Below are 16,695 nucleotides of genomic sequence, written 5' to 3'. Positions count from 1 at the left end.
GTGACGTTTCCCTCTTGTTACAATGTGCCACCTGTATCTCGTTTACTACAGACCATGTTCTTATTTGCTTGCAGAACGGAGCGTTACAGAAGGTAACAGAGCCTTGCCCGCCACTGAACTGCTCAAAAGAGGATCAAATTCTCCCAGAGAACAAGTGCTGCTTTGTGTGCCAAGGTACGGAGCTTCGGAATAATGCCTACTTTCTATAATTAGGGGTGAATGTCACCACGGAGCGCTACTTACTTCATGTCTTGGATATGATGGATGTCAGGGTGGTGCAAGAACCAGGGGCCTGTGGGGTGGCTGGTGAGGAGGAGTACTGTAAACAGTCATTGATTAACTAAACTTTTCATAGAAATCTAGAATGTGAGGACAGATGAGAAACACTTGGCCCATATGCACACACTTACACACTAGGGTTCATTTTTATGCCGGGATCTAAATTAACCATCCAATATATATTTGGATTATGGGGAGGAACTGGAGTACCCAGTGGAAAACCCACACAAGCACGGGGAGAATATAAAAACTCCACACAGTTAGGGCCATGATGGGACTCAAACCCATGACATTAGTGCTGACCTTTGATAGCACAACATTGAACATTAAGGGTGGAATTCAAATGTTTGATAAGTCGGTTGGGTGTCTGTCTATTAGATAGGAAAAAACAGACTCCCAACTGACTTTTCATACATTTGAATCTCCCCCTAAATGTTCGTTATATTGTTTTGTAGCGGTTTGTCCTAATCATCCGTGATTAAATAAAAACAATAAATGGCAAGTAAAAATAAGAACAAGGAATATTGGAGTAAATGGCGCAGGAAAGTGGGTTTGGGGTGATTGTGGTGGGAGAGTATTGTTAGAACTGATCCATACTTCGTGACAAGGGGTGTGGCCACGCTCAGAGGGTGAGAAGTTTTGCCTGCGGTTCCTGCATAGCGCTCTGAAGTGTTAGGCTGTCTCTCAGTCACCCGGTCTCGTTGTGGAACATGTGACCTTTATAATAGCCCTATCGATCCGCACCCCTGCGCTGTCCTGTAGGTCTCTGCAATGTTTCAGTTGGGCGTATCTAGAGATGTTTGCATCTACATAAACACACTAATCCGCATTTTTACATCGGACCGTTTGGGGGAGGCAACGGGGAGAGGCAGCTAAAATGCAGGAGTGCCACGGACATTTTCGTTAGGCGTATCTGCCTTCAGCTGCGATCATGTACTCTTGCCACGGCCAGACTCACTTGTTGAGTCAATGGTGGTCATTCCGAGTTGATCGCTAGCTGCTTTCGTTCGCAGCGCAGCGATCAGGCAAAAAAGCGGCACTACTGCGCATGCGTAAGCGGCGCAATGCGCACGCGCGACGTACTTTCACAACAGCCGATGCAGTTTCACACAAGATCTAGAAACGCTTTTCAGTCGCACTGCTGGCCACAGAGTGATTGACAGGAAGTGGGTGTTTCTGGGTGGTAACTGACCGTTTTCGGGGAGGGTGTGTAAAAACGCAGGCGTGTCAGATACAAACGCGGGCGTGCCTGAGGAAACGCAGGCGTGGCTGGCGTGTTCGTGACGTCAAAACAGGAACTAAACAGTCTGAAGTCATCGCAAGCTGGGAGTAAGTCTCAAGCTGCTCTGAAACTGCAGAGTCTTTTTTTGTAGCCGCTCTGCGATCCTTTCATTCGCACTTCTGCTAAGCTAAAATACACTTCCAGTGGGCGGCGGCATAGCATTTGCATGGCTGCTAAAAGCAGCTAGCGAGCGAACAACTCGGAATGAGGGCCAATGTTCCTTGTTATAGCATCAGTGCTGCGTATGTGCGCGCAATAGCTAAAGATCTGGTGGGCGTCTATATCCTTTTCTGGGTGGCAGCTTCACTTCCGATGATTAGGCTGAAAGATGGCGGCTGCGTTGGGCACATGCGTGCAAACATGAATTAGCCCCGCTGTCTTTGAGAAGCCCCAGAATGGTTATTTATTGTACAGCGCTGTATAATAATGAAAGCGCCAGAAATAAACCTTCCTAAATATGTTTATACTGTACTCATCGGAGTTCTATCCCCGTCTCCTTGGTTTCTTTGTAGACGTTATTAAAGAGGTAAATTGGCTTCTGCGGCTCTTTCTTGTATTGTTCTTGTAAGATGATACTGTTTTGCTTCCATTCTTCCCGGTAATAAAGAATATTTAGCAGAGACGGGTAAATGTGCGTAAAGAAATGGGCTAGTAATCGTGAATTTTTGCAGCTTGGCGGAAAATGTTTTTTTTGCGCTTTTTAACGCCTTCCGTCGTTTTCTTACTGATACCCTCTGAGTTGCGGCTTTGCGGTTTACGATCAGGGTAAAGGCCGCCTGCGCGATTACAGACTGCATTTGAAAAATGAAACGGTGTTAGTGAGGGTACGCGTTAACCCTTTGTTTTTAAGAACTGTTAATTACCGTACAGTATAACATATATTCCTACAGAAAATGACGCACCTTTCTGTTATTCATCCGTGTCAGAAACCCACGTGTCTCTAATGGGCTCCATTGAGCGCAGGGACGAGCTTTAATGATCAGACACTTTACCGTTCTTCACTTAAGATATTAATCTTTTTTTAAGAGTCTATTTTACTTCTTTGCTGTTGAGTTTCATGTCGGGGTGAGATTGTAATCGAACCCAAGAGGCAGCTTTACAGGATTCTGTTTCTCTTCTGTTGGTGTCATTATCAGGCAATTAATCTCGTTTTCCACCAAACCTGCCAGTGAGTAGATATATTGTAGACACTGAACTTTAGAAAACATATATACATGTTACTACTGGGACAACCTGCATATCTATCTATCTATCTATCTATCTATCTATCTATCTATCTATCTATCTATCTATCTATCTATCTATCTATCTAATCTATCTAATTCAGGCATCTTAAAACGTTGTTTTTAAAATGAAAGAAAACCAAATATGTAGCCCCCACCATCAAAAGTGCCTCTGCCTAGGCTGGGGGGACAAAGATGGTCATTCCGAGCTGTTCGCTCACTACCAGTTTTTAGCAGCCGTGCAAACGCTATGCCGCCTCCCACTGGGAATGTATTTTAGCTTGGTAGAAGTGCGAACGAAAGGATCGCAGAGCGGCGGCAAAGTTTTTTTTGTGCAGTTTTAGAGTAGCTCAAAACCTACTCAGCGCTTGCGATGACTTCAGACTGTTCAGTTCCTGATTTGACGTCACAAACACGCCCTGCGTTCGCCCAGCCACGCCTGCGTTTTTCCTGGCACGCCTGCGTTTTTTTCGAACACTCCCTGAAAACGGTCAGTTGCCACCCAGAAACGCCTGCTTCTTGTCAATAACTCTGCGGTCAGCAGTGCGACTGAAAAGCTTTGCTAGACCTTGTGTGAAACTACATCGTTCGTTGTAATAGTACGCCGCACGTGCACATTGCGACACATGCGCAGAAGTGTCGGTTTTTTGCCTCATCGCTGCACAGCGAACGAATGCAGCTAGCGATCAACTCGGAATGACCACCAAAGAGCGTTGGGTCCCCCCAAATGTACATTTACCAGCACTAGGCAAGACCAGAAGCTTTGTAGGAGATGGTGCTGGCTGGTACCTGTAGTGCACCTGTAAATAAAAATGACCGCAAAATCCTTTATTAAATAAGCGCACCCCCATAGCTTTACGTCCTCGTTTTATCACTCACATATTCATAAGGAAAGGTTGTCTTCCATCCAAAGTGGGCGCACAAGGTACAACGTAGACAATGATGTGTGTAGCGACAAGGCCCGGATGTTAATGTCCGGTCACTCGCGGGCACTGCCGTACAAATGAATGGGTGTGGTCGGATTGGTCTGATTGGCCCCCACTAACCTACGGATATCAACCCCACGCTGGCTAGCCTAACAACCCTGGTTGGCAATATGGTGTCTCCTGGAGATTTCCTGGCTCAGCATTGGATTAGTACATGCGGACTGTCTGTACTCTGGCTGTAGAGCAGGATCTGTGTTGTGAATACATTACAGACATTGGGGACTTTTTTGAAAACTGGTGCTAGGTCACAGGCAACTCATTTCTCATTGTTATAGGGTGGGTAGGGATAGCTAATCAGATCATAGGCATAGTCACAGCAGCGCAGATTACTTCAAGATGTGAATGTGCTGGGCATGTGCAGTCATTCAAGTCTTTGTGTAAGGGCAGAGTTATATAGTGGGAGGAGCAGGGTCCCCAGCAGCACAGAGTATATCAGGAGATGAGTGATGTGTCAGTGAGGACAGGGCTGCATGTGACAGGGGCAGTGACATGATGTGAGGAGGGGAATGGAGGCAGCAGGAAGCCACAGACTGAGAGTTATATAGTGGGAGGAGCATGGTCCCCAGCAGCACAGAGTATATCAGGAGATGAGTGATGTGTCAGTGAGGACAGGGCTGCATGTGACAGGGGCAGTGACATGATGTGAGGAGGGGAATGGAGGCAGCAGGAAGCCACAGACTGAGAGTTATATAGTGGGAGGAGCAGGGTCCCCAGCAGCACAGAGTATATCAGGAGATGAGTGATGTGTCAGCGAGGACAGGGCTGCATGTGACAGGGGCAGTGACATGATGTGAGGAGGGGAATGGAGGCAGCAGGAAGCCACAGACTGAGAGTTATATAGTGAGAGGAGCAGTGTACCCCAGCAGCACAGAGTATATCAGGAGATGTTATGTGTCAGTGAGGACAGGGCTGCATGTGACAGAGGCAGTGACATGATGTGAGGAGGGGAATGGAGGCAGCAGGAACACAGACTGAGAGTTATATAGTGGGAGGAGCGAGGTTCCCCAGCAGCACAGAGTATATCAGGAGATGTTATGTGTCAGTGAGGACAGGGCTGCATGTGACAGGGGCAGTGACATGATGTGAGTAGAGGAATGGAGGCAGCAGGAACACAGACTGAGAGTTATATAGTGGGAGGAGCGAGGTTCCCCAGCAGCACAGAGTATATCAGGAGATGAGTGATGTGTCAGTGAGGACAGGGCTGCATGTGACAGGGGCAGTGACATGATGTGAGGAGGGGAATGGAGGCAGCAGGAAGCCACAGACTGAGAGTTATATAGTGGGAGGAGCATGGTCCCCAGCAGCACAGAGTATATCAGGACATGCATGATGTGTCAGTGAGGACAGGGCTGCATGTGACAGGGGCAGTGACATGATGTGAGGAGAATGGAGGCAGCAGGAAGCCACAGGCTTTGAGTAATATAGTGGGAGGAGCAGGGTCCCCAGCAGCACAGAGTATATCAGGAGATGAGTGCTGTGTCAGTGAGGCAGTGACATGATGTGGGGGGGGGGGGGGGGGGGATGGAGGCAGCAGGTAGCCGAAGTCTGAGAGCTAATTATCTGTTCAGGGTCTTCCAGCAGCACAGAGTAGTTGTGAGGTTCATACAGTAACTCATTGGTGCAGGAAGACTGAGGGGTTTAAAGCTTCCTTATGTGACTTTTTGTTCATACATTTGACTTGTATCCGTTATAAAAGCAAATAAATAATGTGATTGGTTGCTTTGAAGTGTGGGGACTTTGCAATATTACCCCTGCACCAGTTTCCATAAATGTCCCCTAATTGTGTCTTGTATATGAATTGGCTTTGTCTCTGTGAGAATAAACGTGGCCTTTACCAGACGGCTTAAGCACCATTTCCTGTTTTCACAACACAGATCCTGAAGTATTGTCCAGTGGATAACCCTCGGAGACACAAGCCCTGACACGCGCTACTAACCAGAAGGATTGAGCTAACTGCAGACTCCGCAGCGGAGAGCGTTGGATGTCACTCTTCAGCTAGGCCACACAAGATGGATTTTTTTTTTTTTTTTAATCATTTTTAGATTATTATTTTTTTATTCTCCTGTGGAAATTTTTATTTTTGCACCTCCTTTTCATTTACTGACATTGTCTGAAAGATATTGGCAACTTGTACCTCTTCAGCTGACATGGAACTAGCAGTCCCAGCATGCCCTGCCAGCCTCTGCCTGGAGACCCACAGGTTGCCTCACACTGGTCTTCACCAATGGACTGTATCACTAGTGACATTTTTTGGGAAGTTGAGCATTTTTCTCAGTTTGTTGCAACTATCATTACTTTAAAAAGCTTGCAAACATCTGGAAGAGCGGAGATTGGCTGGGTGGAGGTCCGGCCACGTCCTGTAACCCTGCACCAGCATCTGCAGCATATCCTGCAGTCCTAGTTCCAGCTTAGTTACCAGTCACATCAGGGGTTGCTGTTTTCAGGAGGCCTTTTCATTGTAACAATCTGAGAAGTTTTTATCCACATTTTTCTGTTCTAGTAACATATAGGGAATTAATCAAGTGTTAGTCTTAGACATAATGTAATTAATGTGGAATTGCATTTTTGTACAAGTTTGTAACAAATAAAGGTGATGAAGTGATATGTCCCGTTTTTCCTTTGTCCCGATAAGAGGAAATGTATCGGCTTATGCATTGGGAGGTAAGGACCAAAGTGATGGCTTGCTGTGTGTCAGGCAGGTGACTTAGTGATGTGGCAGATTGTACCTATGGGCTGCAGTAAAACCCGCCTCCACAGTGAGCAGGTTGCTGTCCGTGACTGTGCTACACTGTGACTGGCAGTGACTTCCTATTGGAAGTCCTACCTGCCAATCACCCGCAGGAAAGGCAGTCCCATTGGTAGATGTGATTTCTCCCTCTGGGACTGCCAGTCCAGGCTGTGATTAGCAGAGAGCGTACTTCCTGTGGGAAGCCACTCCCTGCCTTTTCGGGCAGCCCTACCCGGCTTCTGTGGACTGCCCGAAAGGCAATGTTTCAAGTATGAACAGGACCTTGATATTCTCATTACTGCTGCTATGGGGAAGATGAATGGAAGTAGGGTTATGGATACATTGCAGCTTGTTAGGCTGGGTACACATTAGGCGATATATTGAACAATATATTGTTCCAATGCAAATTGGAATGATATACCGTACAGTGTGAAGGCTCAGTCATGTGTTCACGGGTGTTGTCCCATCTGCTGCACGCTGGATGGGAGACCCCGCCTATGCCAGCATACAGGTGAATAAAAGATGTACCTCTATATAGCGCAGTCGTATATGGATCATGTGTATGTCCGCATCATATATCAGTACATTGGCCATGACGTCGTCCAAGAACGTATCTCCTGACAAGTACCCAACTTAGTGTGGTGAGAAGATGAGCAGAGGCTGTGAGTGGTCATCTTCTGACCAGATTATCCTCCAGGCCTGCTACTGACTTCTGCTTCCGGAGAACACTTGTTGGGGGTTGGCATCATTTTTAACCTTTTACACATTATGGTTTGGAGTATTTTACCTTTCCTTCCAGGTGCCCAATTTACTGACTCTTCCTCCACCGAAACTACGTTGTCCCTATAGGCGGTAACACCAAAGATGTATAGACATTCAGGTAATGAACATCGGCTCCTAACTGCCATTTTTCAAACACAGCCAGTTAAATGCGAGTTAAAACTAAAAGCTGATTGGTTGGTACTTTTAAGGTGCTACAAAGTTTCTGCAGCGCTATGCAGGGGAAGTAAGACGTACTGAGAGGGTGGCGGAGGATGATTAAGGGGGGAACCTTTACTGGTGCCGTCCTTCAATAATGAGCAATTATCAAAGTTACGTGCCACCTCCCTAAGCCCAATACAGCTGTGATTTCCGTTCTGTCACCCCGACCAGCGGCGTTCCGTGCATTAAAGGGTTAATTCTCCTGGCGCACAGCTTCCATCTTGAAAGAACTAAACTGAGATTGTGAGCGACTTTCAATTTGTATGTAAAGCAGCTTCTGCGGCTCACACAATATCCCTGGCACTTTGGTGATGGGTTCGGATTACCAGCTTCCACAAATTGTCAGGGTAGAGAGACTCTTTCTGATGGATTAAAGTTGCTAAATATCAAATAATGTTAATAGAAGAATGTTGGTTCTGTCATTCTGTGTATGGCAGCATATGGGAAGCGTTTCAGTGCGACAGAGAAAGGAAGGAGTAAGCAGTGTCGTTATCTCGGCTACTGTAATATTTCTCATTATTAAAGCATGCATTGACGTTCCCGGTATTACTGAATCTATGCTGCACTTTTCTCCAGTCCTTACAGGACTCTCTAGCAGCGACTGTATAGCTGAGCTTCACTGTAACCTAGAAATAACTATTGTCCCTGGTTTCCACATAAATGTACTGTTCTTGCAATTCTCTTCAAACTGCAAAATGAACAGATTCTTCATTTTTTTTGTGTTGGATATTTTGCGCCTTCTGCAGAAACTGCTCCCAATGTTTGGAATGTAATTGTGTCCAATTGTGTCCAATCTAATAACTTCGCTAGATTATGTAAATACATTGCTGAGAAGCACAGACTAAAGGCCGAAAACTTAAACTAGATTTTAAGGTTGCAGGAGGCATTTATAATCCATATGGATTAAAGCCCATGTGTTGCGGCTGTAAATTCAGGAACTCAGTGTGTATAAAGCAATGTGGAGGTTGCTTTGTACTAAGAATTTGGAGGCTTTAAACAAATCTAAATGTCTTATTGCGAGTCTGCCATCCAGATCAGATATTAGTTTCCGCAGAGAGTTTGACCTCGACCTTTGCTACAATGTTTTGCAGCGGCCGTTCAACAACCTCAATCAGTTTGTCGGTTACAGAGTTGCCAACTCCGCCATTACATTCCCAGGTTTAATTAGTACCTCTTTCTATTTATTTGGACTCAAGTAAGGATAGCCTTGAAACCTGGACTGTAATGGTGGCGTTTGGAAAACTCTGCTCTAGACAATTTCAAATCGCAGTGCCAGGAACTTATAAATAAAGTGACATACAGCGCACCTCCTAGACAACTTCCAGTCCATGTGACGGATACTCTCTGTAGACAACTTCCAGCCAGTGTGCTGTATCCCCTCTATACACAACTTCCAGCCAGTGTGCCGGATACTCTCTGTAGACCACTTCCAGCCAGTGTGCCGGATACTCTCTGTAGACCACTTCCAGCCAGTGTGCCGGATACTCTCTGTAGACCACTTCCAGCCAGTGTGCCGGATACTCTCTGTAGACCACTTCCAGCCAGTGTGCCGGATACTCTCTGTAGACCACTTCCAGTCAGTGTGCCGGATACCCTCTGTAGACCACTTCCAGTCATTGTGCCGGATACCCTCTGTAGACAACTTCCAGTCAGTGTGCTGGATACTCTCTGTAGGCCACATCCAGTCAGTGTGCCGGATACTCTCTGTAGACCACTTCCAGTCAGTGTGCCGGATACCCTCTGTAGACAACTTCCAGTCAGTGTGCTGGATACTCTCTGTAGACCACTTCTAGCCAGTGTGCGGATACTCTCTGTAGACCACTTCCAGTCAGTGTGCCGGATACTCTCTGTAGACCACTTCCAGCCAGTGTGCTGGATACTCTCTGTAGATCACATTCAGTCAGTGTGCCGGATACTCTCTGTAGACCACTTCCAGTCAGTGTGCCGGATACCCTCTGCAGACCACTTCCAGTCATTGTGCCGGATACCCTCTGTAGACCACTTCCAGTCATTGTGCCGGATACCCTCTGTAGACAACTTCCAGTCAGTGTGCTGGATACTCTCTGTAGACCACTTCTAGCCAGTGTGCGGATACTCTCTGTAGACCACTTCCAGTCAGTGTGTTGGATACCCTCTGTAGACAACTTACAGCCAGTTTGCTGGATACTCTCTGTAGACAACTTCCAGCCAGTGGTGCCGGATGCTCACAAGACCGCTACTCTCTATGGTGCAGGGATTGTTTAAAAGCCTTCTGTCTATCCTTTTTACAGCTTACAGAGGGGCTGGGAAGGGGCTGTAGTCAAATAGGCAGGTTTCACAGCATCAGAGAATATAGAAAATAAATGCACAAACACATACAGAGGGAGAACATTTTATACTGATATAAGAAGAAATTGTGGGTTTGATTCCAGCATAGCGCTGCTGTGTAAGGTGTGTATCCTTCCAGTGTTTGCGTGGGTTCCCTGCGGGTGCGGTCTCTCTCCAGCATTGTAATGATGCAGAGGGAGGATACTGGGCTGATAACTAAATTGTACTTGGCTTGTGTTACTGTATAAGAGAAATTAGATTGTGAGATGCATTGGAGCCAGGTACTGCTGTGCCACCACAAAGGGGTCTGATTGAACAGCCGTGCGGGTGATGTGCACTGTATAAATACAATGTTTAAAATTAAAATATAGTATTTATACAGTGCACATAACTCCCAAGGCTGTTTTAATTTTAGGGGATATTAGTTTCAATTAGATTTGTTTGTGTGTCGGTCTGTGTAGGAAAGCACATGTGAAAATACCATCTGTGGGTTTTTACGTAAATGTTTTTTTTATTGAGTCAGAAGCAAACGCCAATCCAAGAAAATTGTATGAAGTCATTGCAAATGTTACATCAGCAGGGTGGGAGAAGGGGGGTCTCCCGGGGGAGGGGGAGTACCTCATGATCCAGGAGGGTAGACAACTAGGATCCAGCATATCTTGCCGTTTAAGTAATATTGAGGCTTGTCAGTGGTCTATTTATTATAATGATAGACCTATATGAGAATCCTGCCTATGTATTCACTAGGACAGCACAATGGCACATAATGCCTACAGCTATACCCTCTGAGTGTACACTATAAGGTTAGTATCATGGTGTGTGAAAAATAACTGCCATACTTGCTGACTCTCCCGGGCATTCATTAAGATTCCTGAAATTGTGGGGCATTTCCCGGGCTCCCTTGAGTGTCTGCCAATCTCCCTGATGCCCAACCAAAGTTACATATGGCGGGCATGACACAATGTGACCAAGGAATTGCGTTATCATGCTCTGACAAACTGGGTGCATTGTTATGCAGGACATGATTACGCATATAGTGTTTTGGTAGGCAGGGCATGATGGCGCAATCATACTTCTGTGTGTGAGCCCCTTTTATACATCTTACGCAGAGTAGAGCCCCTTTTATACATGTTACGCAGGGTAGAGACCCTTTTATATATGTTACGCAAGGTAGCGCCCCTTTTATACACATTATGCAAGGTAGAGACCCTTTTATACATGTTACGCAAGGTAGAGCCCCTTTTATACATGTTACGCAAGGTAGAGCCCCTTTTATACATGTTACGCAAGGTAGAGCCCCTTTTATACATGTTACGCAAGGTAGAGCCCCTTTTATACAAGTTACGCAAGGTAGAGCCCCTTTTATACAAGTTACGCAAGGTAGAGAGCCCCTTTTATACACGTTGCGCCAGACAGAGCCCATTACACACGTTGCGCCAGGCAGAGCTTCTTACACACGTTGCGCCAGCCGTCGTTGCCTAGCAATCGACTCTGAGGCAGAGGTGGTCGCTGTGCGAGAGGGGGATGGACTTAACGCCGCCATTTAGGGGGCACGGTCCGGCCAACGCAGACCGCGGCAGCTGCGTGACATCACACACATCCGCTGTGACTCGGGGCAGCGAAGAGGTTCTCCCGGCCAGCCGCAGGAGCTGCGCTGGCGGGGAGTAACTCCTGAGATGCAAAAGCATCGCCGCTGTGCGATGCTTTTGCATTTCTGGTGAGGGGGGGGGGGGGGCGGCACTGACATGCAGGGGGGACTAGCCCTGTGCTGGGCGTCCCCCCGCATGTCTGAGTGCCTGATCGTAGCGGTGCTAAATTTAGCACCGCTACGATCAACACGGGAGGGGTGGGGGGGGAGCTATTGTAGTGCGGCAGCGGGCTGTTGCTGATGGGGCTGGCAGGGTGACTGTGGGTGCGCCCTCCGCCCCAGACGTCTGCCCTGCTAACCCGCACATGAAACCACAACAAGCCCACTTTATCATCGCCCTTATAGGTGTTGCTTTCACAATCTCCCTGAAATGCTTTTTCAATTGCAGACAGGGATGATCTGAACCTGTGGAATAACTTCATTGATCTATAATTAAATCTTGGCTCTCGTAACGAGTGCTTGTGAATGCAGGTAGGACATGTTGCTCTCTGTTTGCATACATCACCGAGCAATTATGGAATACTGTGTCTTTTGTTTAAATGAGTAAAGAGCAGTATCTGACACGAATATATATCACATTTTGTGCATTACTGAGCTGAATAATAATCACAAAGTACCGGGAATGTAACTAATTGTGTCCGCTCTGCTGTCCCTCGCTCCCCAGAAGCAGGATGCCTGGTCAGAGAGGAGGATTTACTAAAGTGATGGGATAGCCTATAATAACCAATCAGGTTCTAGCTACCCTTTTTCAAATGCATGCTAGTAAATAATAGGCAAAATCTGATTGGTTGCTGTGAACAGCAACACTTGTCTGTTATAGAAGCTTTAGTACATCTACCCCAGAGTGAGTGAGTATCTTGGCGGGCTTGCCGTGCAGAAATGCTCTGTGTGGATTGGTCGATTCTTATCTCGCAGTTACGCAGCTTTTTGACGTGAATCGGTACAAGTAGAAATTTTTCACCAAGCCTAAATGGCTTTTATATGTACCAACATTTTTTGGGAATGGTTTATTACAGTATTAATAAATATTTTTTATATACATACTAATGGAACTAAAGTGCTTCGTTACATTATTATATAGAGGCGGTGCTGTTTGCTGCTCTTACTAGGATTTACAAACTGTATATCATATTCTGAGTATGTTTTCTGGAACCACTGGGCAGGACTAGTTAGAACGGGAGGGGAGGAAGTTAGAAGGTTGAATGATGCTTCTCCCGATTCAGTAGCACCCCCAGGATACAGAGCAGGGATTAGAACAGACTGAGGATGAGGCATGTTCTCTGGCAGAGGTAGCAATACTAATACCCCTTTCACACCGCTCAAATAATCCAGTATCGACCTGGTATATTACCGGGTGGTCAGGGGTCACTGTGCAGTGTGAAAGGGCCCATGGCGCATTCCCGGGTCGCCTGACCCGGTAATTCAACCCGGGAATAAAGCAGTGTTATTCCCGGGTTCATAGGCAAACGCAGGGGGTGGTTCCGGTTGCCCAGAAACCCCCTTCTTCTTAGCATGTGGTTCAAATTATGACAACAATAGCAATGGTATATAATACTATTACAAGAGCGGGCGCAACATCATGCAATTTAAGGGACCTAGCAGAGCTGCACATGCCCAGTAGTAGAAGCTTATTCTACCAAGTTTGAGTCCTGGACCAGAGAGTGGCTACCAGGAAGAAGAGACAGGGGCCTTACCATAAGGTGGGAGAATGTGTCCTTAGAATATGCAGTTCTGATTCTATTATGTTTGTGTATATATTATGGTTTGTTTAACCTTTTCCCGACCACTTATCTTATATTATTTAAATATGTTTTATGGAGCCTGTACCCTAGACCATGGTTTCTCAAACTCGGTCCTCTGGACCCCACACAGTTCACGTTTTCCAGGTCACCAGGCAGGTGCGCTGTGTCTCACCAACTGTCACATTTAAAAAATCTGCAGGTGTCCTGGAAAATGAACTGTGTGGGGTATTGGGGACAGAGTTTGAGAACCTTTGCCCTAGATCATCTATAGTGTTAAATATTAATATTGTATTCCATACATTGCCCACTGTATAAAAAGACCAATGTTATAGGTCCAGGGTCATTACTAGGTTCCCATACCGTGGAATATTGTGGATTGTATTTGGAAACCCCCCTCTAAAAATCCTGCGTTTGCTACTGGGGTTGAATACCATGTCAGTGGCAGTGTGAATGGTTGCTGGGTCGATGCAACCTGGGACCCGTTCACTACATATGGTGAGGCGGCGCGGAGATGATCTCATCTCCCAGCACCGCCTACGCCCCTGATGCCGGCTACGCCCCTCGCCGCTATGGCAACCCGACCCGGCATATTGCCAGGTCAGGGAGCCAGTTATAAGGGTCCAATGCCTGGTCCCACCTGGGAAGGACCCGTTTCCGATACAATGTAGATCAGTCTGAGTATCACACACTAGGAATATCTGCAATCTGTGGATAGCAATGTGTGATAACTGAAGACTGCTGGTGGTGACAGGTACTGCACACAGGTAACTGAGGACTGCAGCTGGAACTGCACACAGATGAGTGAAGGCAGCGATACACGCACAGGATGGTCTATGCAGACTGTGGATACAGCACACATCACTAATGCAGGCTGAAAGCAGAGAGCTCCTGCCTGGTGTAATGGAGTAGCGCCGTGTACCGCAGAGAGTGGCTGGAGATGGAACACATTCCTGAGACCTGGAGAACAGTAGTGCACACAAAGGAGATGACCATCAGGAAACGCAGGGATTAGAGAACAGAGCTGCTGACGCTGAAACCAGGAACTAGCGTAGGCAAGTTGTACTGTGACAGTAAGCAGGTGCATGAGAGAAGATTAACTAGGGTGCTCTGGGTCGGCATTGGCTACCCTGGTCATGTGGAAACCAAGTGCTCAGGGATAGGCACAAAAGGAGTCAGCTGATCAAAATATGATAGTGGTGCACATGCAGCACCGGTCTCGGGAACACCATCACACAGACCTCAAAACAGGTGAACCCTGGGGAGTCTGTCCAGTGAAGACATGCCAGCTGGTGAACCAACAGTGCCGGGTGTTATAAGAGGGTCTGAGAGCCCACTGTGTGATACTGTCATTTATGAATTTTACTTTTTTATTGTTCAATTATCCTCCTTACTTCCCTGCAATCTCTGGGAGACTTTCACATTTCCCCAGGGGAGCCGGCAACCCTCCCCCCCCCCCCCCCCCCCATCCGCTACTGGGCAGGCATGACAAATAACGGCGTTTTGCGGCTGGGGCGGAGTCATGATGCGTTATTGCCATTTAAGTGGGAAATTATTATTTTCCATTGCACCATAATTTATCATTTTGAAGTTTTCAAGAAATATTATTTACAAAAAAAAAAAAAAAACACTCTTTAAATTCCACACATCATGACACATGGTGCTACATGGAAAATACTGAGCGAGTAAGATCATCTATCTAGAAGCATGACTAGTTCTATTGTAGCAGCAGAGCAAATACTAAGGCAATCATACCGATGCCGTAAATCATTCATGGGAACATAGAGGGCATCGAAACAAATACAACAGCAGCTTGTCCCAAAACAGTAATATCAATGCAAATAAATATATGTAGGCAGACGAGCATGAAAGAGAGGAAGATAACAGAGTTGCAATAAGCCGGATCTGTGTGGAAAGTTGCTGCAGGAGCAGAACCCTATAAAATGTGGAATATTTGTTATGACTAGCGGGAACATTGTGCTCTTAGCAGTACTGCGCTCTTCTGTGTGTGGTCTGCATTGGTCGTCAGAGCCGCTTCTAGACTTTGTGGCGCCCAGGGCGAAAGTTTCCTGTGCCCCCCTCCCCCTCCAGCAAAACAGAGCTGGTGTGTGCCGAAGGCGCCCCCCCAAAAATAGGGGCATACCCACAGTTATCCCCCTGTACTCATGACCCCCTGTAGTTGTGTCCCCAGTAGCTGTGCCCCCAATATATTTGCCCCCTGTAGCTGTGCCCCCTGTTGTTGTGCCCCCTGTAGCTGTGCCCCAGTAGCTGTGCCCCCTATAGCTGTGCCCCAGTAACGCCGCTTACAAACACACACAATAAATAAATAAAAAACAACAACTACACAATACTTACCAGCCTCGCTCCTGCTTCCGGACCGCTGCTGTGCTGCCCTCCGTCTCCGGCTCCTCTCTATGGGAGAGACGTCATGACGTCTCTCCCATAGCGCTGCACTGACACTAGAGGTCAATTATGACCTCTAGTGTCTGTCAGTGGAGCCGGCTGCTGCGGACACCCACACAGCCCACAGCCCCTGCTGCAGCCGGGGAGCGGGGATCAGTAGCGGCTCTTGCCACGGTGGCGCCCTGGGGACAGCGGCGCCCTGGGCAAAAAGCCTGCTTGCCCGTGGCAAGAACCACTACTGTTGGTCATATATCCGTATAGTAGTGTAATGGTACAAAGCTGGCCCTTTCCTGGCTTGTAATGTTGTATGTGTTTATCTGTGCAAGAATATATTGCATACTATTTTAGGAATGTTCTAGTGCAGTGGTTCCCAACCGCGGTCCTCAAGTTCATGTTTTCCAGATCCCCTCACAAGATTGCAAGTGAGATAATTTGCTACACCTGTGGGTCTTTTAAAATGTGGAGATTAGCACCACGCCTCTCAACTGTCCTGATATGACGCCATCTTGACAGCCAGCCATTGGTGGCAATGTAGGGGTTTTTGGGGAAGCGAAGGAGGCTTGGGTGCAAACCCCCAGGGTGGAGTGGGCACACCCCAGTGTCTGTGCTCCCAATACTGCGCCGATTTGCCCAATGACCGTGTTAGGAGCTATGTCCACATGATTGTGGGAGTTTCCTCATCTCTTGCTGCACATCGGGTGTCATTCCGACCCGTTCGCACGCATGCGCACGCACGTCGTTGCCATGGCCGGGCAGCGGCTAGAACAAAGAAGAAGAAGATTGACAGCGAGGAGGCGTTCCGGGGCGTCTACTCACTGTTTTCCGGGCGTGGAGCTCCAAACGCAGGCTTGTCCAGATGTTTGGAGGGCGGGACCCGCATCGCTGGATCGATTGCACAGGGTAAGTAGGTCTGACCCTGGTCTCGTTTTGCAGGAAATTTTTTAAGCATATAAGGGCTGCACAAGTGATCGCAGCCCTGCAATGCTAAAATACACTCCCCCATAGGCAGCGTCAAGTTGATCGCACGAGCAGCAAAAAGTTGCTACGTGCGACCAACTCAGAATGACCCCCACTATCCACACCTCCTGCACAGACTTCTATGTTGCAATAAAACCCCTC

At 47.2% G+C, this 16,695-nt stretch overlaps 1 protein-coding gene across 3 annotated transcripts in view; it reads left to right on the top strand.

Annotated features, from left to right (window-relative positions):
- NELL1 (neural EGFL like 1) overlaps positions 1 to 16,695 on the top strand; it is a 1,344,875-nt gene that overhangs the window by 459,121 nt on the left and 869,059 nt on the right. For all 3 annotated transcript variants that reach the window (XM_063946373.1, XM_063946374.1, XM_063946375.1), the window contains exon 11: positions 75 to 174. In XM_063946373.1, the coding sequence (XP_063802443.1) occupies positions 75 to 174 (100 nt within the window). The remainder of the gene's footprint in view (positions 1 to 74; positions 175 to 16,695) is intronic.

The sequence above is a fragment of the Pseudophryne corroboree genome, chromosome 11 (assembly GCF_028390025.1).
Source record: "Pseudophryne corroboree isolate aPseCor3 chromosome 11, aPseCor3.hap2, whole genome shotgun sequence".
Taxonomy (NCBI): domain Eukaryota; kingdom Metazoa; phylum Chordata; class Amphibia; order Anura; family Myobatrachidae; genus Pseudophryne; species Pseudophryne corroboree.
Note: the sequence above shows the minus strand (reverse complement) of the source record. Positions and strands in the feature narration are given on the sequence as shown.